This window comes from Ylistrum balloti, unplaced genomic scaffold (genome assembly GCF_031769215.1).
Source record: "Ylistrum balloti isolate Yb309-2 unplaced genomic scaffold, AGI_CSIRO_Ybal_v1 Utg370974, whole genome shotgun sequence".
Lineage (NCBI taxonomy): Eukaryota > Metazoa > Mollusca > Bivalvia > Pectinida > Pectinidae > Ylistrum > Ylistrum balloti.
In genome coordinates, this window is record NW_026782546.1 from 472,022 (window position 1) to 497,674 (window position 25,653).

Here is a 25,653-nt window from a genome sequence, read left to right on the forward strand (position 1 = left end):
TTACTGTTGATGATTTTATTATTGATTTGAGTGTTCATATCACAACTCATCCCTCAATTACCCATACAGGCATGGGAAAGGAGAGATAAACAACTCTTGCGTATGTTCAAAACACTTGATTTTCATATGGTAAGCTTTGCCATGGTGATGTTTCATTATATTACAATAGAAAATATATTTACAAGTAATTCCAAGGGGGAAATAATCAAAAATCGACCACAAACACTTTTTTAACACACTTCAGTATAAGCACCATTCTCATTGAAGTGTCTTCAAATAAAAACTCTTGATACATAAATAAAACCATATATACATTGTATACAAATAATTTCAAACATGCTTCTCACTTTCTCACTTTACACAGACTTTTAAGTGGCATCGCTATAATTAACAACAGTAACTGCCATGTTGTGTTACTGATATCATCTTGGTTTACAGTTCTGTACACTGGGAAGGAACTGAAAATCACGGATATTGTTGATTTTCACTAGAATAGATGTGGTATTGCATAATGTTATAAATTAATCATTTATCATCTGATTAAGCTCCTCCACCCCTACAAGTAATGTTATGACTTTCTCACTTAAGTCCTCACAGACCATTAGGAATGGTGACATGATTAAAACTGATTGTATATAATCTACCCTGCAAATCACAAAATAATGAAAAAATCATCTGACTTGGTAAAAATTAAATCTGTTTAGAAGAGCATGCATAAATAATTTTAGACATCTAAAAGAATTGATGCAGATGTTCATATATATGTTTTAAACAAACATGTTACTATTATCTTGTACTAAAATGATAGCAGCCCTTATGATCAGTATTAAGTTTACATGAGGTTATATCTTTTAAGGATGATGTATACAAGATAAATGATGTGTAATATGGTGACAACTGGGACAGTTTTTTTTTAAATTTTAATCTTAAACTTGTTTGAGACAACTTGGACATAACCTTTATGTTGGCTGAAGTATTAGACTAGAACCATCTATGTTCTAATACATTGCAAGAATTGAGCAAAGAATAAACACACAAATACAAACGGTAAAGGCCTGTTGTAAAGAAGTTGATGAGATATAACAGATCCACCACTCTCCTCAATTCCTTCTCACATCAAAATCATAGTGTCAGAAGTAACAAAGACTAGACTTGAGTAGGAATGAAAAGCTCTACCTTCATTATCATCTATAGTGTTAGCTGGTCAACAGGAAAAGCATGTTTCAAGCTACCTATACTTGTGGATACAATGTTCATAGATTACAATGTTCATTGTATATAAGATCACAGTAATCGTAAGATTACAATGTTCATTGTATATAAGATCATAGTAATCGTAAGATTACAATGTTCATTGTATATAAGATCACAGTAATCGTAAGATTACAATGTTCATTGTATATAAGATCACAGTAATCATAAGATAGTCATGATCACAGTTGTGGTACATTCGACGTTTTTAAAATTTTGCTTTATTTCAGGTTTTAATAGCTTGTAAGCATTAAATTTCAACAACGTGAAATAAAGTCAGTTCTGTTTATATAAGTAGTGAAATTTCACCACAACAAAGGAAAGACTTGTACAACTAGAACACAACTTGGACAAGATTCTGAACATTGAATGCACAGTAATTCATTTCATAAAAAATCAGGTAAGAACTTTTACATTTGGCTTATCCTCCTTTTTTCTTCTTTTTCTCAATTTCCTTCTAAACAACATACTTTGGGAATATTTGTTCTCACTATCACAAAAATTTGAATTGTATGCCAAAAAATTCAGTTAATGCTACACCACAAAATAAAGATATTCCATTTGCTTTCTAAACAAATGCTGGCCTACATCATTAGGATATTTTTGCAAGGCTATGATATGCTGACTAAAATCTGATATAATATTGTTTGTGAAACAGGCATATTCCTAAAATCTAATGATCAAAACTCTTAGTGAAAACATTAAACAAAGACCTTGATGGTATGTGTTCACTTCAAAGGCGAAACTGAATGCTCCATTTGGCCCTGTTAATTGATTTTCAGGAAAATTTCTTTTATACAAAGGCAGCATTTCGTGTAATGCTTAAAATATAAATGCTATGAGAGAAATTTAGTGCACATAATATACAAAAACATTCCTTTGATGAAAATTCATACATTTATTTTAAAAAGAAATGAATTAAACCATCAGTGAACAATTTCAAGGAAATAAAATGAAAATTATTATGCTAAACTTTCTGGAAATTATACAAAGTGAAGCACATAGGTGATGAAAACCATTCCTTCTTTGGTCATTGACTAGATTATGACAATCCATGACTTGGTTGGTTTATCACGGGTAAATACCAAGACTGTAGGCAACTTACTTGATTTAAGATAAAAAAAAAAAAGAATCGCATCAATTCAGGTTTAGTCTTGTGGCCTATTATTCCTCAAACAGACATTACTTCCACAAAACATTACAACAATGATATCTGTAACATACCATTATTTTGACATTTGAAAACTTGAAGGTTCTGATTACCATTTTATCAAGACTTCTCAGGTTCAAGAATGGTGCTGGGGATATGTTGTATTGTAGTTTTATTTATTTGTAATACTAAAACGTATTTCTTAGTTTGCCTTGTAATACTTTTGTAAATGTTAATACATGTACAGCAAATGAAGATGACTTTGGTGTATCACAATACAATATTGCATTAGATGACCACGTGTTATTTATTTCATTCACTATTCGTAATTTCAACACTCAAATTTACTCAACATAATAATTTCAAACATAAATCAACTTTAATATTTTTTTAAGCATGAATTTATTTGAAACATTTGTTTTAAATAATGAGCTATAATAACATTAGGGTTCAAATCAATGTGATACAGAAACACTCTTTTGGGTCAATTCATTGCATTGCAACACATGAGGTCCCTTTCCTTCAATATGCACTACTATGAATTCATTAACTGCCATGGTACAAAGAAATCTGTTTCAGTATGTACTTTTGCTTAAATAATTCAATGCAAGTAATTTTCTCCTTAAATCCTTAAATATCTATCACAGGTAATTCAATTATAATTTTGGTACAATACTCTATTATTGAACAATGGGAACCTCTTGTAGTGTTCTATACAGCCTTGGAAGCCTTGTCTATGAGCCGGTCAAGTCACTATCATGGGGGACATCCAGACATACTATAGTTGTCTTAGTATCACAATAGTCAGGCATGTCTGTCCCTTTCCTGTCAATCCATTCCAGCACTGTCACAATGCCTTTGTTAGATATGTTCTAAAGGTCACGGCCTTCGTCAACTTTTCACCTGTTTCTGTATGTGCTGTAGAAACTCGTAGTAAGACATTGTGGATTCTGTTCTATCCTCAATCAGATATCCAAAGAATGTCAGGCGGTTTTTACTTTCCTCTCTGCAAAGGAAATATTAATGCTTATGATTATTTCTCTTCTCAAACTAAATACACTTTTAATTCTATGGATTTTTGAAACATCCAAATATTTTATTGAATGATTATAAGGTTAAAATTAAAACTGACATAAAAAAAAAATCTTTTATTATTTTTTTTATCAATACTCTGTCCAAATCACTTTATAATCAAAAATATAATTGCTTATCAGGATTATTAACACTTCTAATTACATTTCAACTTACTTTATGACTAAGAAGCAACAGCCTCCAGGTCTATTGTCCATTAAGAAGCTGACAAAGTTACGAAGCTTTTCTGATACAGGATTATCTAATTCAGGTAAATCGATCTGTAAACAAGATAAAAAATATTACAAGTTATTCCTTCTAATTGATCAGACATATATACCAAGGTAATGTGATATTACTTCCAATTCAATCAGACTTGTATATCAGTTATTCCTTTCATAATGAAGTTTTCATATTATTTGTTTTAGGAACCTTTTCTAAAGTATGGATGAAATATTCATAAGAAATCCTAATACCTGTGATGGTATTTATCACTGAAAATTCTCCAATGAACAAAAGTACGTTACAGAAAAGCTGTTCTTCCTCTTTGACAGTAAATCTTGGATCTATTTAAAACAAATATATTTCATGCTTAACTAATGATACCTAAATCCCATATTTACAAAACCTCTGTTACTAAGGCATACATACCAGACCATCTGTGATAGACTGGTAATTTGGTACATTAAACACATCCTGGCAGTACTGGTTGTTGATGGCACTGCCCACGTACAAGTATATTACATCATACGCATCCAACAGGTAAACACCCTGTCGGTCAACGTTGGCAGAGGACAGGTGTAAACGCACTGGATTTGCTATCTCTTCCTCATCATGGTCCTCTACAGGCTGTAGGGAGGCAAGCAAAACGATTTCATAAGAACTTTAATTTTCTATTTCAAAAAAGGAATAAACTGCATGAAAATAGCAACAATCATCAGTATGAATGGACACATTAAAGTTACATTTTTCAGGACATTGTGCTTATATCTGAGAAAAACATTGAATACTTACACATCCCTCAATGTTGTGTACAGGGTACAAGTCAGGATAAATCGTCTGAAGCAGGTATTGCACAGGAAGGCTCTTACACTGTTGCATGGCAAACACACGGTCATCCAATCGGGTGTTGACACCATGGCGGAAAGCAGTCTAAAATGAGATAGATGTACTTTGTTAAGTATAAATGTCTGCATTAATTCTATATAAAACTTACATATTACATAAACATAAAAATTTATTCAAAATATCCCAGCTTTTGTTATCCTGTTTCTTTCTTGTCCTGCTTTTCATATCTTTCAAGTTCAACCACCCAAAAAACTTCCAAGTTAATCTTGCGATACTCGAGCCCCAAAGTGACCTCACACTTTTATCTCTGACCTATGATGAAATTGACAGGGTTACTTTTCAACAAAGAGAAACAAGTGAGTTTTCTTCTCTGTTTATCCAATATCAATCAGTATCCTACTTTGTAGTTCAAAAACACGTGTTCTTAAAATCAAGAGTTCATCATTTCATGACAGGGAACAAGATGGACAAATATGATTTTCCTCTAAGAGAGTTTCTTTTTAATCACTCTATGACTTTACCTTCAACCCATGACATAAAATTAATATATATACCATCAATGCTTGAAATTTACTTACAGCCGTACATTTTTGACTAACCAAGCATTCCTCCATGATATACAAAAAAGACAGGTGGAATTAATTCATCACATACTATTTCAAATGACTTACACTTTTGAGCAGGGCAAGGACTAGAGCGGGGAGCAATCTGATGGAAAATGATGTGGGTAGACAGCCTAATCTCTGTGAGGCAGGAAGAGTACTTCCAAATGAGGACAGGGAGTCGATAGCAGCATTGATTAATGCTTCTCGTGCATCTGACATGCTGGATGTGACACTTCGATCGGCACCTTCAAAGTAGAAGTAGGAAACATCTATGTCATGAATTTACATACACACAAGGAGATATTAAAACTTGAAATTCAGATTTAACTACATTCCATGTAACAAATTCATTTAGGAAAATTAATTTGGGATTCAGCATGAATAAGCTCCACTTACCCATCTTAGCTAAGAGGCTAACAATGGCCTTCTGATCAGCTCCTGCTATAACTTCACTGATTTGGTTTGTCACAGGTAGGCACATAGTGTGAACACGTATCCTCCTCTCACCTTTACAAACAAACAAGTACTATTTATTCAGGCATCAAAATACATTTAAACAACTTCAATGTTAAAACCCCGCTGTTTTTATCATGAATACTTATATTTGCCTTTCCTCCACCTCGCTGATTTACAGGTGATATGATGAACAAGAATTATATGCAGGTAAATGTCTTTCATGTCCCAACTTCTCCATATCACCAGGATTGAGATATAAAAGCAATGAGAAATTCAGCTATGTAGGGCTAAACGATACATTTTAACATGGAGTAATTTTACAAGACAAGATGGTAAATCACAGTCCCCTACCAACACAAAGCAACCTTTACCAGAAGTGTAGAGGAGAGCAGTCTGGATATTCACCTTTACTAGAAGTGTAGAGGAGGGCAGTCTGGGTATTTACCTTTACTAGAAGTGTAGAGGAGGGCAGTCTGGGTATTTACCTTTACTAGAAGTGTAGAGGAGGGCAGTCTGGGTATCTACCTTTACTAGAAGTGTAGAGGAGGGCAGTCTGGGTATCTACCTTTACTAGAAGTGTAGAGGAGGGCAGTCTGGGTATTTACCTTTACTAGAAGTGTAGAGGAGGGCAGTCTGGATATTTACCTTTACTAGAAGTGTAGAGGAGGGCAGTCTGGATATTTACCTTTACTAGAAGTGCAGAGGAGTGCAGTCTGGATATTTACCTTTACTAGAAGTGCAGAGGAGGGCAGTCTGGGCATTTACCTTTACTAGAAGTGTAGAGGAGGGCAGTGTGGATATTTACCTTTACTAGAAGTGCAGAGGAGGGCAGTCTGGGTATTTACCTTTACTAGATGTGTAGAGGAGAGCCGTCTGGGTATTTACCTTTACTAGAAGTGTAGAGGAGGGCAGTGTGGATATTCACCTTTACTAGAAGTGTACAGGAGGGCAGTGTGGATATTTACCTTTACTAGAAGTGTACAGGAGGGCAGTCTGGATATTTACCTTTACTAGAAGTGTACAGGAGGGCAGCCTGGAAGCAAGCTGTGCTGGCTTCGGTGAGAGAGTCCTCTATTGACATCTGCATACCAAACCCAGCATCAGGGTTGATGTTTGGTAGAGATAACAAGTCAGTTGAGCGGACAAAGAAGTTGCCATGGAAAGTATGTATACTTAGTCCTGAAGTTTACAAGAAAATACCATGTAAATATGCTTGTATAAAAATTTGGAAAATCAATCATTTACAAACTTGTATTACTGCATACCACAATCAAGCATAACATTATAAGGAAAAGATGGGGAAAAATAAAGCTCCAGTAACGAAGGCAAAAACAAAGAAATAAAAAATATGTTTTTCAAAATAGTGATTTGATAGCAATGTGTAATTACCTTTAGTACAACGTATCCTCATGACTGCTTCAAATCCAATCTTTCTGGTGAAATACCTGCGCAGATCCTCTTCAAATTTATCTGCTAATGATTTATTCTTCACGGCATGAAAGGATGGATAGTACTCCACTGATCCTCCGGAGTATTTGGATATACACGCTGGAACACAGAGCAAATATTATCAACAATGTTTCAATCATCATAACAATATCAAACATAATGCATACTGGATTATTGTCACAAATTTTACTAATTTAGATGTTTCAAAATAGATAATACTCCTACCAACCTCAAAAACATCATAACTGCAAACATCACTAATCAATCCTTTCATCAAAGGTGTACAAAGCACCTGACTAATCTGTGTATACATCACAAGACTGATCCCTCCCTACATCAAAGCTGCATACATCACATGACTAATCTCTACCTACTGAACTATTAAAAGTTAATATGTGAGTTAAGTAAATTATTTAAAATTGTATTCAGTTAGACATATGTCAGATTTTAAATAATTTAAATGCCAGAATGAGACCAGCTAAATTTATTACCGACATCTATAGAACATTGGGCAATTATGTATTGACCAGTAGCCAGAGGCATACTGTTGTTACTTAATCTACTACACATGCCCATGTATTAATTCATTCTTCATTCCCTGATTATATATGTAATAACCTGAGCCCTATCTAGACAGTTCGCATGAAGGTCAGTGTTTATATATCTTGTGGAAAACAACCTAATCTATGACCATTCCCATGTAGAAGTCTCGGTCAACTACTCATGTAATACTCAATATTTGTTGGGCTGTTATCTAATGTGTGATATAACTTCACCAATAGTTCAATGACATTTTAGTATAAATACAAGCATAGATTTAACCAGTACGTATCAGTTCCTGAAGGCATGTGAACATTACGATTTCCACATAGCCTACACCACAATAGATATACAACAACCCGAACAGTATCAGGACTTCAACATTCCAGCACGTAACAAAGCATCTTTTTACTACTTCTACCCAAAAACTGATCAAACAAGGGCAACATTAGATATAAACCTACTGTACTGAGTCTTGATCTACTGGATAAATGTGACAGATGAGACAAAACCTGATGCACTGAATTACTTACAGACGGTGGCTAGGTCTGCATACTGGCCATTCATCATGAACAGGTCAACAGCAGTCTGCTGAGCTGAACAGTCCAGGGCTAACTTCTTATAAAAGTCAGTGGCTGGTCCCAGATTTGAAACATTCTAAAATGATAAAACATTCTCAGAATAATTCAGGCTGAAAAAAGAGAGTAGGGCTTCCAGAATATCTATCCCCTTACTCTAGTTTTTACATGAGTGATGTCAGGGACATATGTCATATGTTTTGTCTAGGCAAACTGCTGTCAGAATGAGAAGGATAGCTGTGGATCATTACGCTGCATTAAAATACTTCAGGTCAAGTTTCAAGACCAATTAGCAGTAGAAGCGAATGACATTTTTTACATGAGGCATACTGCTGGACTCTGTAATTCTATTCTTCTAAATCAGAATATGAGATGTCTATTTAACTTTGAACATATGGGTTTATACCTTGGTTGTTCTCTGATTTGTATCCTCCCTGGCCTGAAGGGCACCTGGCCCTACTGTAGGTAAAACTGTCTGCATTACTGTAACACGTCCACCATTTGATGCCTAAAATAACAGGTACAAACCACTTGAAGTAACAATACATGAAAAGTGCATACAACACAAATTTGGCATCAGAAAAAAATTAACAGTTCATGTATGGTTAATTTTCAAACAGTAAATGAGACAGTTGGACTGGCTGAACCTGAAAGAAAAAACAAAGATGCACATCGAGACAGAGACTGGCCAGTGGAACTTAAGGCACGGTAAGTTTGAGGTGGCCAACTGTACCTCTCTAAAACAAAATGGCCAAGTATAACTATATAGTAACTTTTCAGAAGTATCTGCATAATTTCCAGTATTGTATTAATATTTGGTACAAGTTAAAATACAACACATTTGATTACTTGTTTATAGTTATATATTTGACAGAAAATTGTAAACACCATGCATGTGGACTTTTATCTATCACATTTCCTTTCCCATATCCAGTACAGATATGTTGCTTTGTTGTGGAACAATAATTGTGTTTCACCTTGAATGTCAAACCAGCCAAATTTCTTTTTAACATTGTTAACTTTCAGGGAGGACTCACCATAAGTTTGTATGCAGCCTGGAGAGCTGGTCCCAAGGCACTGCCAGTTTCCATATTTCCCTCAAATAAATTAGGCAGCTGATTGAGCAGATCAATGACCAGTTCCTTACTTTCCTGTAAATTCACTAGAAGGTTGTCTGGACAGGGTAGAAACACATCTACAATACAAACAATATGGTAACATCATGGTTAAGCACCAATAAAACATATTACTTTGGGGAAAAAACATATTTGGTCCGGCATCACACTCCATTTTTTTCCCATAAATAAACTGATACACACATTTACACTTAATTTACTAGAATAGTAACTGAGGCCCAAGAGGCATTTTCTAAAAACAGCATGGACAAGATCACAAGTTTCGAAATACACAATTACAGTGATAAATATTTGCTTAATACCGATACTGATAAAATCAAGCATCTAATTTAAAAGCACATATGTCAGCTTAAATCTGCTATATCATTTCCAGGTTTAAGTTAACAATCATATCTATGATAGGGTAAGGAGAATTTTTCTGTCTTGGATAATGCAAAATGTTGATTTCAAGTACATAAAGTAACTTTTGATATCAAATTTCAACTCAAGAGAAAATGCTTCTATATCACATTATGATCATCAGTAACAGCAACCTTTCAATTTTAACACCAGTCTCCCAACGAGCTATATATATTTTTTTTAAAAATGAGACAGCGCAGAAAACTGATGCTACCTTTACTGTCATTTTAACATTTATATTGTTGTACAAACCTTCAAGGTCTGAGACAATAAGCATCTGTGGCTGTGACTGTCCTGCGGCCAGATTGAAGAAGTGGAGTGAGGCATCGTACACCAGGAACCCAACCTGTGTTCTGCTGTCTTTAGGAATCTTATCTAATTCATCCAAAAGGGTTTGGCAAAATATTCTCAAGTAACCTGCATTCAAATAGAGTTTGTTTAAACATGCCATTATCAGGTCAACAAATCATTCACACTTGAAAAAAAACCAAATACATGGTAACTTCAAAATTTAATGAGCAATGAGAATACATTTGCAACAAAATCAATATTTTTCAACACATCCACACATCAGCAGATTTAAAACAAAAACTTACAACTGACCTAAATCTTTAATCAGATTTACAGAGTAATCAAGACATACCTGTTTCTACTGCATTAAAAGACACATCTAATAGATACAAATACACTGCAGGCTGGGGTGGTCGTAACTGCAGAGAGAACATCACAAAATAAATTTTTTAACCTTGTAAATAGTTTGTTCTATACAATGCTTATAAGATTATATTTTGATCTTAAGTTTGAAAGCCCTCAATATATTCATATCAAAAACATACAGGAAATACTTCAGACACTGGAAATTAAATCTATGTTGACTAATATGAGAGTACTGTATGAGGAAAAGCATGTTGTGATTAGGGAAGATATGTGATGGTTATGGTAATAAGGAATTGGTAAAGTAGGGAGTTTTTTTCCATGAGCTAGGTGCACTTATGCATGTATGGTTACAGCAGATGTGCATGCCTAGGGAATCTGTCTGCAATGGATCTGTATATGTACATACATTGTCAGGCATTTTCCTTTCTAATCTGGATAATCCATGTCCATTTACCTATTCGTAAGTAAAATATTTAAAAATCACCCAAATTACCTACTTTTGGAGGAGTGTGTGAATAAATTTGAATTTTATGGATTTTAAAAACATGGAAACTTGTTCTACTCACCATATACTCTGATGGTGCAATAAATTCTATCGTAGCTGATTTGATCTCTGGTCTTCTCTGAGGATCTCCGTATGTTTTACTCACTGGATCAAACTGAAATTCATCTGGCACTGAAATGTGCAATTGAGAGTAAATCAATGAGATGACAACACATAATGGTTATACTGCTAGAATTCAACATTTCATAATCAAAGTGGCTAACTTATAAAAACATTTTGACGCATTTTATAACAGAATGTCAGATGTTAGAGCAAAAACTCCATATAATGGTGCTGGTGACCCAACACTGCCTTTCTGAGAAAACATACATAATTGAAACAGCAATTAGTACTTACAATCATTAATTCTATAACATAAATTACACTTCCAGCGCCTCTGGTCAACAAAGGACACAAAAGGGTTGATGTAGGTCCTACATGATCGACATCGCACAATGACACTCGACTGTATAACAGGTAACTGCTGAAAATATATAAAAAGGACATACCTAAATAGTAAAATATAAAAAAAAATTGATGGACAACAAATTGATAACATTAAATTTAGCCAACCTGCATGAGTCTAATACATTAATGATAATTATAGCTCTGGGTCAACTAGGTTCTGTATTTGCTTACTCATATAAGTACACAATAAACTTGCCAAGTTATCATATCTTCAGCCAAATTTTGAAAGTTAATTCTGACATTAAGTTGATCACTTAAAAAAGATAGTTTATAAAACCACATTAAAATATACTTTGAATAAGTACTTTGTTTTGAATTTTAAAATAATCAACCTATAAGAAAAAACAAACCAGCATAAAAAAAAACAATGCAAAATGTGTGAAATTAAAAAAAATCCATAAAAACTATAATTTAGCTATGAATATACATGAACTTGCGAATGACTGAAATTTGAGGGAGGACATTTATTGGGAAAAGGGGATCACTTGACATTGTGGTTTGTATACTCTGAAATAAAATACATGTGACTACAAAGGATCCAGTACATAGCATCCATTACCAAAATGTTCATACCACGGAACACATCATATAAATACTGAACAAAAACTGCTAAAATATTCTATCTTATGAACATTATAGATTCCCTCTCCACAGCAAGCAAGACAACACAATTCACCCACTAGCAAAATACATATTTGGAATACTGTATGTATCATTGTACTACTGTAGACAACTGGTGCAGGATTTCTTTAACTTCATATTTCTGGGTTTTTTTTTCTTACTTTGGAGAAAAATCATGTAATTATTGAATAAGTCTTCTTTTCATTACCAAGAAGAAGAATTCTGCTGTGAATTTAAAGTTGATCTATCAAAGAGGAACTCAAGTCAACGTAAATAAATATTTTACTTGTTTAGATACTTCAAACCAATAATAAATGCTATTCAGTGAAAATTAAACTAAAAATGGAAAATTGTTTGAAATGGATCTTTGATGACTGCAAACAACTAAATGTTCCAAGGAACACAGTGAAGTGAAGCTGTGTTGAATATCACCAATATTCTAAACTTTAGCTGTGACAAGATCTCACATAAACTGCCCAACGCATACAAAAATGTTATTCATTAATAAAACCATGACACACACCTTAACAAAATTAGATATCTAAATGTCAATTAATCAGAAGCCAGTCCTGCAGATAACACACAGTGGCCATTTTGTTCTATCGAAGAAAAGTTGTATATTTGTAGTGCCATAATGAACCTACATACCACATCTTATTGAAATCGCATAAGAAGAATAGGAGTAAAAAGACTATGCTCCAAACTTGTTTGCAGAACATAATGATATTTGAAAAAGACGAATCATTCAAGTAAATGAACATTTTTCCACAAAAAATATAACAAGCTCTGTATGTTTCTGTCAGGTATTTGAAACTAACATTACTCAATGAATTGGGACCTAAACAGTTTTCAATTGGAATCTAGTCATTTGTTCTGATGTGTGAAGTTCTTTTTGTTGTGCTTTCAAGTATTTTCAGTAGTTTAAGAGGCTGTACACAATGATGACATCAATGAAAAAACAGATAATATCCTGTTCATATATATAATTTCACTGTTGATACACCTTTTACAGTGAAAGAGTATTTCTAATGCCTATGAAATCAGACAGTCAAATCAAACACAACTTAACTTTCACTAACAATCATATTCTTATTCTAAAATCAAAACTGCATTTGCAAATTATAGCATTTTAAAATGTAAATATGAGATGATATATCAAATCCAGCACAGTCTGTACAGTAGACAGTGATACAGCCCATGCGTTTTAGACATTACTCGGAAAGAAATCAGAAGTCAAGTGAAAAATTCTTACTCCATTTTCGCCAAAATCATCGCAAATCTAAAAATAACAGGAGAGAAAAGTAGAATTTAATTGTTTACTTTCATAAAGTTCACATTGAACAAAACAAAGGACACTGCTTGGTAAATATTACACAGCAATCATCACAACCACAGAAATCTGGAGGCTATATAATCACGTCAAATCAAACAGTCTGTTTTGCTGCAGATAGCAATATAGCCTTGTGTAAAAGTCAAACGAAAAGTTTGTACCCAAGAAAATCTTCTCAAACCCAAAAGAGTAAGGGTTAATTAGTTCCGTGCACACGGTCTATGCAGTTAATGATGTTGCAGCATCCAACACATGTACGGGGAGTGACATCACAAATTCTTTAAAGCAATATGTACTATATACTGCAAAACTAACAAAACCAACCTGTTTGAAACAATAATTTTCAAGGAATTTTAGTGAGAGCAGTATTTAGAATCAGTACACTGTAAACAACTTCGATTTTGCAAATACTTAATTTTGCAAACTCACATCTGCAGACATATTTGCAAATTTTTTTATTTTTCTAACACTGGTTGAGAAATGATTTCAAACTTGCGAATGATAGCTATTAGAGAAATTGATTGCTCCTATTTTGCCAACCAATAGCTTCATATTTGCCGCCATTTTGCTTATGTGCAAAAAAACTGTCCATACTGAATTGTATTTACCAGTATAGGCCAGTATAGAGACAAAATGAAGAGTGAAGTGACTTCAAGGCGAGATGACAGCACTTCAACACCTCAGATGTATTGTGCAGTGTTAAATGTTATGCTTTGTGCATGTTTATACTAATTACACAGTAGATGTACAAACCGTAAAGTCTTTCAAAGTTTTCCTACTGTTTATTTTGTAATTTGATATAAAAAGGTATTTTGCATGTTATAAACTCTGTTATCGTAAATATTTCAGCACCTTTCCAACAAAAAGTTAGCAATGGGGATTTACAATCATATCTATAATGGCACATGTGCTCAACCTCTGACCTGTAGCTACACATTTGAATGAAGTGTTAAGTTGTATAGCCAGCAATACAAGAGTACTAAGTTCTAAAGCTGTTTAAATTTGTAGTAATATGTGTCTAGCAAAACACTTTGTGACAATATGATAAGGTTTATCTAAATTCAACAGAAGTGTAAATGGAGGTAAAATTAAGTAAGTTTACAATGGAATAACAAGGATGTCATCGAGAGATTCATTCAATTTTAATTCATGATTGGTTCTCCTTGCTAATTAACACGAAAAAAAATACCATGCGAAGTTGAAGTGATTTGCAGTCTTCATTTACATACCACCAAACATCAACTGTACAACTTACAAAAGTTGTGTCTAATCTTTGATACAGCCTAAGGATTTTAATGGGAGGTGTTTGGTGCTTATTACACATACTGTTTAATGTCTATGTAATCTATCATTTCTAAGGAAATCATACAGAAAGCTAAAACTAAGTAGACACCCTAGTTACCTAAATCATTTTAGTGACCATGCTTACCCAACAAAGCTTTTAGATAAGTAATAAAGCATGCATTATGCAACAAAATTCCCTGGACATATAATTAATATCCCATATAACACTGAAAGCAAACCCTCAAGTTGGTTTCATGACCTGTCTTCCGAGCAAATAAAATGATAGCTATTGTTTTTCAAAATAAATACTTACTGATAAATCTTTAAATGGGTGAATGAGGATGCCTAATGGTAGCCTAGACTTGTTCAACAATGATGACGACTGCGGAATCGATGTCAAGGTACAACGGAACACACTGAAAAATGACAAAATCAAAATATTCATATCATGAAAACACTAAAATGCATTATCAAAATTAAACAATTATAAAGAGTTATCAGGTAATTAAAACATCTTATTGTTTGTTTTCTAAATTACACTTCACTATGGGGTTCAAAATACACTCTTCACAGGAAATGTGAATAAATATTTCAACTTACACTTCAGACAAACATGATCCACGCCGTGTTTAAATTGTATAATGATACTTCATAAGCACCTACATGAATACTAGTTTGTTTTCATTTTGTTTACATGGGACTCGCCAGTATCAATTTCTAATGCTAAGTAGTGCAAATTTAAAATAAAGAGTCCCTTGGAACACAGTACTATTGGAGAGGTCAAAAAGTTCACTGCTCCATTGATAAATATGTTTTCTTTCATTATCATACCAAATAGATTAATGTTGTTTGATATTTTTTATTACTATTTAAAAAGCAAATAATGTAACAATGCCATCTGAAATTATGATTACCAGTAATTGAATTTCTATTGATCATTATCATATGTACTCTACATACTAATGACGAGAATAAACATCTATATAGAGCTGTACAAGTACTAAGCTAAGAATTATTTTTTGGTGAATGTGAACCTCTTGTTTTTCCCTCGTGAAAGCAGCACTACACAACACTTACTCAGGACTGCAATTAACTTTTTTATGGTCGTGTGGTAGCTTTGGTTTTGGCGTCTCTACTCCATTAGCTGGAATAAGTCTTTTCTCCTGAAGAAGATTCACAACCCTTCCTCCAGTGTCCTGAATAAAGTAAGCAAAACATCATTGTAGAATTTTCACTTTCTAGATTATCAATAACCATAGCTGAACAAGAAAAGGATCTACCCTTAGATCAATAAGAAAGCTGCAAGTCAAAGACAGGATGTGTGTTTGATTTTGATGACCACCAGTATATTCTTTTGATATAATTTACAAGAGAGTAAAAAAACTACAGTAATATGCATGTAGCCAACTTTTAAGTAATTTAAGATCATTTTGAAGATATTTAAAGGTTGTCTATTGAATTACACAATTATGTGGACTTAATTCACATTTTCTCTGCAGCCTCCCATTACAATGTTTGTACGTTTGCATCCATGTACAGAGAATGAAATGGGTTGTAACACTAAAATAGCATTTGGTCATGTGACAGTTTATGTGATATTATCAATCTCTTGTGACAAAACTGATCTTGTAATAATGAAAACTAGGAGAATGAATTACTAAACACAGCAGATCTATTCCATTACCTGTAAATAGTAAAGATAAGTACCGTAATAAATATTTAGCACATGATGTTATGGTCCTTTAACACATATCAATATTGCAGACAAACTAGCATACACCCACTGCACCTATCTCCTTAAATGCCTAAACCCAATTAAAAATGTCTTTAGGTTACTGCACCTTATCTCCTTAAATGCCTAAACCCAATTAAAAATGTCTTTAGGTTACTGCACCTTATCTCCTTCAATGCCTAAACCCAATTAAAAATGTCTTTAGGTTACTGCACCTTATCTCCTTAAATGCCTCAACCCAATTAAAAATGTCTTTAGGTTACTGCACCTTATCTCCTTAAATGCCTCAACCCAATTAAAAATGTCTTTGGGTTACTTGGAACAAACTATTCTACTTACCTGTAAACTCAACATTTCAAACCCACTGTTCATCGTATTGGGATTGCTGACACCCACAGGACCTCCCATTGGTCGACCAGACATTTGGCCAAAAGGAGGTGCCATCTGATTGGATCCTCCCTGTGTATTAGGTGAAACTATGCCAGGACCTGGGGGAAACTGTGACTGCCCTGGCATGCCTGGTCGTGGAGGAGCCGACATCCCTCCACCTTGTCCTAGATATCCCTGACCTTGGTTGCCTGGCTGATTCTGAATAGGTGGTTGACCATATCCAGAATTAGAAGGTGCATTCAGGTTATTCTACAAATTTGAAACCAAATTGAAATTAAAATCTGCATAAGTACACATGAACTGACTTGGTCAATTACTCTATTGGTTAACTCTGTTAAAATATCCCAGGACTTCAGATTTTGTTGTGGGGTATCACCCACAAAACTGATAATTTGCCTCAAAGCAATAGACAGGAAGACAATCCATAGATAACAGTGATTTATTTTGGAGTCCTGGGGTCAAGCAGATATTTTATTGGAATACTAGTTCTCATTAACTTGTTAAATATCTTTAAAAAGAACAATGATGTCATGTTTTAAGTCCAAGAGGAGAATCAAGGTGACACAAAAATTTGATGATTTAGAGTTGAATTTACTTTGCTAATAAATTTTGTGGGCTAAAAACATACATATGTTATAAGCTTTATATGAATTAAAAAAAAAAATCTTAACAAGTAATCTATTCAACTGGACAAGCATTTCCCCTTTAAATCCAATGTAAGACTACTCATGAAAGTTATGATTTCTGGATTAGATTTATATCTGGGTTGCTAAAGGTCATGTAAACCTTCTGATTATCTTTCTTCTGAAACGAGTCTTACCCCAGGATGGCCGATCTGTTGTGTCATTTGGTTTGTATTCCCTTGAGGAAGAGGAGGGCCAGCGAGAGCATTCACACCTCCTACTTGGGGTAACTGGGGTCCACCTGCCAAACCTCCAGAAGGAAACGTCATCTGTCCAGGTCCACCTGGCATTGGGGGTCCTGCCATTGACCGTGGTGGACCTCCAGCCATTGGGGGACGGGCTGTAGACATAGAGGGAGGGGCTCCAGGAATAGGAGGTTGGGATCCAGGCATATGGGGAGGGGCACCAAACTTAGATGGAGGGCCACCAGTCACTGGGGGAGGAACACCAGACATAGAAAGGGGTTTGGAGCTAGGGGGTGGACCATGGCCCATGGCCATTGGAGGCGGCCCACCGGACGTCATAGATGGGACTCCAGAAATATGAGTTTGAGTTCCAGACATTGTAGGTGGGCCGGATAAGGAACTCTGTGCACTAAAAGGCTTTGATGGTACCGAGCCTACACTAGATGGTGCCATCATTGATTTGAGTGGACCTCCAACACTGTTTGGTGTCTGTGCGCCACCTGAAATTACATGACCAAGAAGTTGTTAAACGTTAGCTTTACCTTCAATATTTTTCATAAACTTCGAGACTTGTCAATAAGAAACCAGTACATATATGCTATGAAGTGTACCATATTAATTTAAGCTAAGCATCAATATTTCTCTGCATTCTCCTGTCTTGTACTTCAGGAACAAGGTACTGAAAAACAGTTGCAAGTATTTTATATCATTTTCTAAATTTCAAGACATTTCTGATACCTATGTGACAGTGAAATGCTTTGGAAATTTGAGTTTCCAAATTACTGTAAGTATCATCTTACCATGAGCAAATGTTCGACCACAAACACTAGGTTTTGTGGTGTTGAATGAAATCTCAAGTCAACTGATCCCTACTTCTCTTTCAAATCAGTGGTACTTTAATTTTTAAAAGGAAATTGTACTTATTAAAGGCATGGAAAAATCATACCCATTTCTGACTCCTACTTCCCATTTTTGGAATGTAACAAATCATATTAAACATTTGTATTTGTATTATATGCATGCATATATCAAATGATTATATATCCTGTCAATTCCAATTTTCAATGATTTCAATTGGAAAACTTTGTGCATGATTGTTGACAGAGACTGAAAAACAAAGCAAAATGCACAGGAGCATGTAAACTAAGAATTAACATGCATATTTTCCTTAATTTATGTAACTAAAATACGAAGTCCATTCTACCTCATTTACTTTCAATGGTCAGGACAGATATATATGTATACATACACATATGAAACAAATGTCTTTTTTTTTGAATATCATATGAATATCTTATAAAAGTAAATAATATAATTTAGTAATTCATCCATACCCTGAAAAAGATAAAATGACACATGTTTCAATGGAATAAGCATGTTTATATTAGGCTAGGTACATGTTAGATATTGTATCAAAGCAAAGATACATTGCATGCATATAAAATCTATAGAAATAGTAGTTTTCCTGGTACATTCCGCTGTAACAATTGCAACAAAAATACAAGTACATTTATCAAAATACACAAGGATGTATGAAGCTCACTGAACATGTAAATGATGTATGTTTTGTGGTAGCTCTGTCAACACTGGAGTTTCAGGCATGCAGACAGACTTAAGCTTTAATTAAATTCCTTTTTTTTATATTACACTTAACACACAACTGACATACAAATGTACATATGCAGTCATATTTCGATAGTATGACTTTTTACTTCCATCTTTGAATTCTACCATGACGAAGTGCTTGTATTTCAAAGTTCTGATACACAATCTTGACTGGAGTTGGAATTAATATCTTTATTTAAATCTAACAAATATCAAAAATATCTTACTCTCAAGGCCACTTAACTGTCCCTCGACAGCATCATATAACTGATTCCCTAGAGGGGAGGGGGCTCTCGAAGACTTCCGAGATGTAGGCTCTGCAATAACCGAAACAAATATTTACTACTTAAGATTTTCAATTAATGCACATGTGTATGAAGCAGCTGATGGCTTCCTCAAAAACATGATATAACAAACTGTATGAATGACAAAATTGGCTGATAAACATTTGTATTTCAAATATATGTACTTGTCATGCAACATGCTGACAACTCCCAGAATTTAACTGAAAACTAATTTAGAGTTTTCACTTAAACAAACTAAAAGAAAATTAAACTAGTAAATAAATATCATAAATGCAGAAGTTAATTATGAATCACTGTCATTTTAACATTAAACCAATAATAAAACATTTTAGATTATATAGCTTTAGTGTGTGTGTTAGTATAACTACCTGAAGTGTTTTGTACTCCTGGAGTTAGTGTCATGCCAACTTGATGTGAGTATTGGCCCTGGCCATGAAATGGTACCGGCAGACCAACAGGCCGTTCTAGAATAATGGGGACAGACATCAGTCAAAACACTAATGACTATATGATCACCATTTTTCTTATATTATATTACATCATGAGTTATAGGGACCTGATCCTTATATAAAATGATCACATCGCCTTTTAATACAGAAAATTCTGGCTACATGACATTAAGGTAGACAAAAGTATTACAAGCTGTGTTTGGAAATGTCTGTTAATTTATTAGAAGTGTTGCATTTAATCGATATGTGGTTGTTTATAATACACATATACAGTGCTCAGTTCTCCCAATTGCTACCAATAAGAATAGTCAATCACAAGTTTTTCAGAAGACTTTTATAATAGATTTTATTTATGAGCCTATGAAAGTTGCAGCTGTGACAGTACATTTACATTAAGGTACATAACAATACCATATACATGTATATTTACAACTTCCACATGAGAAAGCACCATAAAATCAAGAGTATAATGTCACCATAAACCCTAGATAAATTACTGTTATACAGTATTTAATCCTCAGAAGTTGTCACAGAATTTCAGTAATTCTTTCAATGTATTACTCAACATCTAGTCCCTGGACTAAAATATTGATAAACAAAATATTTTTCAATACTGCCTTGAAAAATCAAATAAATGAAGAATAGATTAATTAAAAATAAATGTAATAAATGTGAATAAGAATTGTCACATATACTATGATCTGACAATGTTTTACTTGAAAGGATATACTGTACAAATGCTGTATATCTGTCATCACTCATCAGTTACAAATTTACAGAGAACCTGACTTAGGGATTTCACTTATCAATTTTTATTTTTCTATCTTTAATCCTTTCTTGAATGTTTATTTAGTGGCTAGTGACCATGACATTCATAATAAAATAATTGAGCATGTAATTATACACATATATTATAACCATCCCTAAATATAAGTTAGTATCTTTTTTATTTCAAGTGTCCTCAATAGCATGCTAGTAGTAACTAGGCCTATCTGCATGTCAGCTGATCATAGTATCAGTATTATGTATTTGTTTAACCTTGTTACATTCAGGTTTTACGGATTATCTACACCTAAAAATCAAGGTTATAGTCCTTTGTAATCTTCCAGCATATTCAGGTTACCATAAATGATTTTTCTAATGGTGCAAGTCTTGGAATGTCTTTGAAAGTAAGATGTTTTTTTCTTAAATTCTTGTCCCTTACAAGTTATTCAAAACATCACATTAAACTGAACATGCAGGTGCAGAAAAAACCATAACAAACTGTTAAAGTTTTTGTCACTCAACAACACATGGGAAGGAAGAGTCAGAAAATTTTACAACTTTTAATATTCATCAAACAGGTAGATTATTAAAGTATATATGTGATTTCCTTTTTCTTTTTTCAAGTTTTCACATTATATAATTAATACAATCAATGAATTATAATATTTCACTTATTATCTATAAGTCTAGGCCTTTGAGGTTTTTGTATCTTAAAAAGCAAGAATGTTTCCTCCAAAATAAAAACTTTATGTAACATTTGCAGGCTAGTTGCCATGCCAGTGAACTAATTCATTTTCAGAAATAATCACGAAGAAATGCGAAAATGTGACATCATGAAAAAAAGACCAGTTGAAACCACAAGATTAAATGTGAAATATGATATATTCATTTCTTCATGCTTCAATCATTCATCTTGCTCATTTGAAAGGATACTGGAGTTAATCTCATAGTTTATGGAGGTCTTTAAATTAACATTCTACAGGTCACAATTTTAGTAACAATAATAATACATGTGCAATTTATTTCCAAAATGATGCAAAATGTTCTTTCTGTAAATAAACATGACCAGAAATCAATTTGGCATCAAGAATAAGGATGAGCATGGCAATGATTTATTTTACCTGCAAATGAGCCTGGCAATTCTGAAGAAGGTTGATGTCCAACAGCTGAACCTTGAAATGGTGGCCTCTGATTCATATTTGATGATGTTGGTTGTCCACCCATCATGGGTCTTGGACCTTGTCCACTACTTGGGGTGGACATCATGTTAATTGGCGGCCTTATGTTGTTAAAATTGTTTGACTGAGGAGGTAAACCGCCTGGCAATGATGAAGATTGTGAAGTATTCATTGTCCCTAGTGGTGGTCCATTATTTTTAGAGCCAACCAACATTTGTGAAGATTCATTTGTCACTTGCCCTGGTTGTGAAAAGGTGTTTGGTGCACCAATTGAAGGTCCATTAGATGGCATTGTACTACTTGGAGGGCCCATCATAGATACAGGAGGGGGGAGTCTATTACCCTGTTGCAAATTTCCATTAAAATTCTGTGCAAGTGGTGGTGGGGTTCCACTAAATCCATTTACATTTGAACCAGGTCCGTTGTTTACACTTGGTGCAGAACCTCCAAAGCTTACGGGAGGAACACCCATTGCTGTCTGAGGTGGGCCACCTGGTCTTGGCATAGGAGGAGGCATCATTGCATTTGGGGGTAGTCCTGGTGCAATTCCTGTAGGTCTCATGTTAGAAGAAGGCGGACCTGATCCAGGAAGTCCTTGACCTGGCTGCATACCTTTCATTGGTCTAGGTGGAGCATGGAATCTTTGGGGTCCCATGCCAACAGACGCTGGAGGCAAAGTTCCTAGAACATAGAGAAAAATGCACTGTTAAATATTACTTATGTAACTGACTTAATATACAAAGCATGTATATTAATTGAAGACTTTTTTCCATGTTTTGATAATCATTTTATAAACCGACCAAGCAAGCTTTGTGAAAGTAAGATGACCATATACAGACCATTGCATTCTTATCAATCCAGCATACACCAATACAAACTACAGCATTAATCTCAAAAGTAGGTAGGTTATGGCTACTAACTGCAAATTTTCATCAATCTCAAACTCAGGTCTTTACTCCTATCAATTTGATCCTGTTAAAACATTATTTCATAGCTTTTTCAGGATGAGTTAAATATGAAATGATCATACAGTGCTACCCCAAAATACATGTTAAAATGTAAGATATGGACAAGTCAATAATATTGGAAATCAAGAATCTCCCTTACTGGAAAACCATCAGGACTTGGTCAGGCTCTAAATTTGGTTTTGACCAAATCAAATTGACAGAAAGCTGTAGCAGATTAATGTTACACCATTCAAAATTATTTGAAATAACTTAAATTCAATTTACATGTAGTAAATTCAAATACTTTTTTAATAATAGTATGGCTTGATTTAAAGGAAATATGTAGATTTAATTATGACAGTTTGAGAATGTCTTCAGATTAACAAAGGATAAAAAAGTAGTTTCATATAACAGGTTTATCTAGTTGATTGAAAATAATTAAAAATTAGTTGCAAAAAATACTAAAAATTAAAAATCATTGAAAAGTCAATTAATTGAAAATATCTGGGAAAGTTCATAAATTTTTGGCTTTGCATCTTGAAACTTTTGTAATTTGAACCTAATCAAAAAGAAGTCTTGATTTTTGTTTCATAATTTATGACCAAGAAGTAGTCTTGTTGATTATTTGTTTTATCAACATATTCATTGGTAGCAAGTTTAAATTTAGCTTAGGAGATAGAATACCTTAACAACCGTTAACAAATTGTTTTGCTGCAAATATACAAAATACAGACAATTCAAAATGGCAGATGGTATAACTGACGATATTACTCATGTACATCTATTTTCTACAAAAGTGTAATTCTGTAATAAACTTTGAAAACCAATTACGGTACCGTATAATAATTGATCGCCATTATTTTTTATTAATAATGAAAGTTCTGTTATAATTTTTCAAAATTCTATAAAAAATGGATTATATCATATCTGCTCTTTCGTGTTAAGATTGCAGGATAGGTTTTAAGGCCTTTACGCCTTTAATGCTCTCATTCTTGTGCCTTTCAGTTGGACCCAAAAAACAGCCCAGACTGCCCCTTTCCAATCTGGCAGTTTGCAGTCTTCCAGGAAAAAAAGTTAGTGTCAACATCTGTGATTACAATAAATCATGATGATTATGCATGCGTATCATTCTGATGTTTTATCATCATTTTATATCAGTTTCAAATCGATGAATGTCAGAACTTTGCCCTTGAAAAAGTGAGAGAAATGTGTAATTCCCATCTGGGTTGGCATTAAAATGAAACTGTGGAAAACATTGTCATTTTCACATCAATGCTGCACATGAATTAAACATCTTTTCTTTATCTGCAAGCTGATATCAATCGGTCAAATGTAATGTCATGTTCAGTATCTATACAAATTTCCATAATCTGTATCTACCCATATTTTGATATAAAACAGAACAGAAACCTGATCACCTGTGTGGTTATTTAATAAAATAAGCATGGGCACTCTGCTTTATTTCATTAACAAAAATATGTAATCTTTGGTAACTTCCCCTCTTTCTGAATCTAAAAAGAATAACACCAGTCAAAATCTTGACAAAAAGACTACACAAAAGGCACTGAAGGGGGAATACAAAGTGTTGTTTACAATGTTGTTTGAATTTCTGCAAATGTACGAGGAGCGTTAAGACTTAACATGATAATTAAAACAGACTAAGATAAGGAAACAAATGTTTATTCTGAGCATAGCTACATTATTTTGAAAATCATATTGATGAAGAGCTTACTGTTAAATTAGCAGTATGCATGTGTAAAAATGACAGTTTCTTTCCACAATTATTGTTTGAATGGTGACACCAACACTGTTAGCTCATTTCCCCTCTTGTTTCGAAAGTTGTTAAAATGTCATGCTATTTGTTGTGGATAAATATTGTAGTTCATTGAGTAAAATAAATTCTTATCAGTGTTATTTTGGTAGTATTGTATTTCAGAACAAATAAATCAAATTCAAAACACCAATACATCAATAACTTCAACAAATGTCTAATACTGACATATTCCTTGATAAAAAAATAGTCAACTTACAAATCAACAATTTAAATCCTGGGTACAGCAATTCCTTTAAGTCTGTATTGTCATATTGTGCAACTGAATATTCATACCTGTTGTTCATTAACCTTACACGAAATATAAGTCACTATCACAATAACAATACGTGTCGTAACGTTCGTGTACTTTGCAACGTGGAATTTAAATGTCGTTTCAGAATACGTCAATTTGAACGTTGTTTGAGATGTTTTTGTCAACCGTGAACAAGCTAGATACATACATCCAATCATCGTTTATTATATATTACTTTTTATATATACAAACCTTGATTATTGACCATCTGTTGTGGATTTTGTAGCCGAGATGGTCCATTTGGATTGAATTGTTGCCTATTCACATCCGCCATGTTCTCTCAATATGACTGCAGATTACGATGACTTCAGTGGTCTAGTGTGGCTCATATCACCACACCCATACCAATATATGAATAAATTGATTCAAACGTTGAAGCTAATTATCTGTTCAAGCAGCAAACGACAAATCAAGTTCCTTTGTATCATAAAACACCTCAAAAATTAATGGAAATGGAAAGTCCATTTTGTGAACTTCTAAGCGGCGGAAATAGATCTAAATACATTGACATGCGCAGACGATATCAACGTGGCAATCAAAGGTAAAGGGATGTAACTCTTGCAGATGCTGATTTGAAAATACCAATGACTCACATTAAATAAACAAACAAAGTTAAAGTTATGTACATGCACATCGACACATTATTTTCAAGTTTTGTGAAGTCTCTAAAATACATTCGAG

At 33.8% G+C, this 25,653-nt stretch overlaps 1 protein-coding gene across 2 annotated transcripts; it reads right to left on the bottom strand.

Annotated features, from left to right (window-relative positions):
* On the bottom strand, positions 1–25,438 carry LOC132559816 (protein transport protein Sec24A-like). Of its 2 annotated transcripts, XM_060224442.1 has the most exons (23): positions 25,165–25,438; positions 21,843–22,580; positions 19,876–19,971; positions 19,430–19,519; positions 17,550–18,097; positions 16,679–16,978; positions 15,685–15,803; positions 14,921–15,023; positions 11,262–11,388; positions 10,927–11,036; positions 10,347–10,413; positions 9,956–10,120; positions 9,206–9,363; positions 8,575–8,676; positions 8,124–8,247; positions 6,991–7,149; positions 6,607–6,780; positions 5,542–5,652; positions 5,212–5,390; positions 4,487–4,624; positions 4,124–4,321; positions 3,650–3,753; positions 1–3,407 (listed from the first exon to the last, which is right to left on the bottom strand). In XM_060224442.1, exons 1-23 carry the CDS (start codon positions 25,244–25,246, stop codon positions 3,293–3,295), a joined length of 4,107 nt encoding a protein of 1,368 aa, XP_060080425.1. In that variant the 5' UTR covers positions 25,247–25,438; the 3' UTR covers positions 1–3,292. The 2 variants fall into 2 exon arrangements, with proteins under 2 accessions (XP_060080425.1, XP_060080427.1); XM_060224444.1 differs by lacking the exons at positions 19,430–19,519; positions 19,876–19,971.
* Positions 25,439–25,653: the final 215 nt, after the last annotated feature.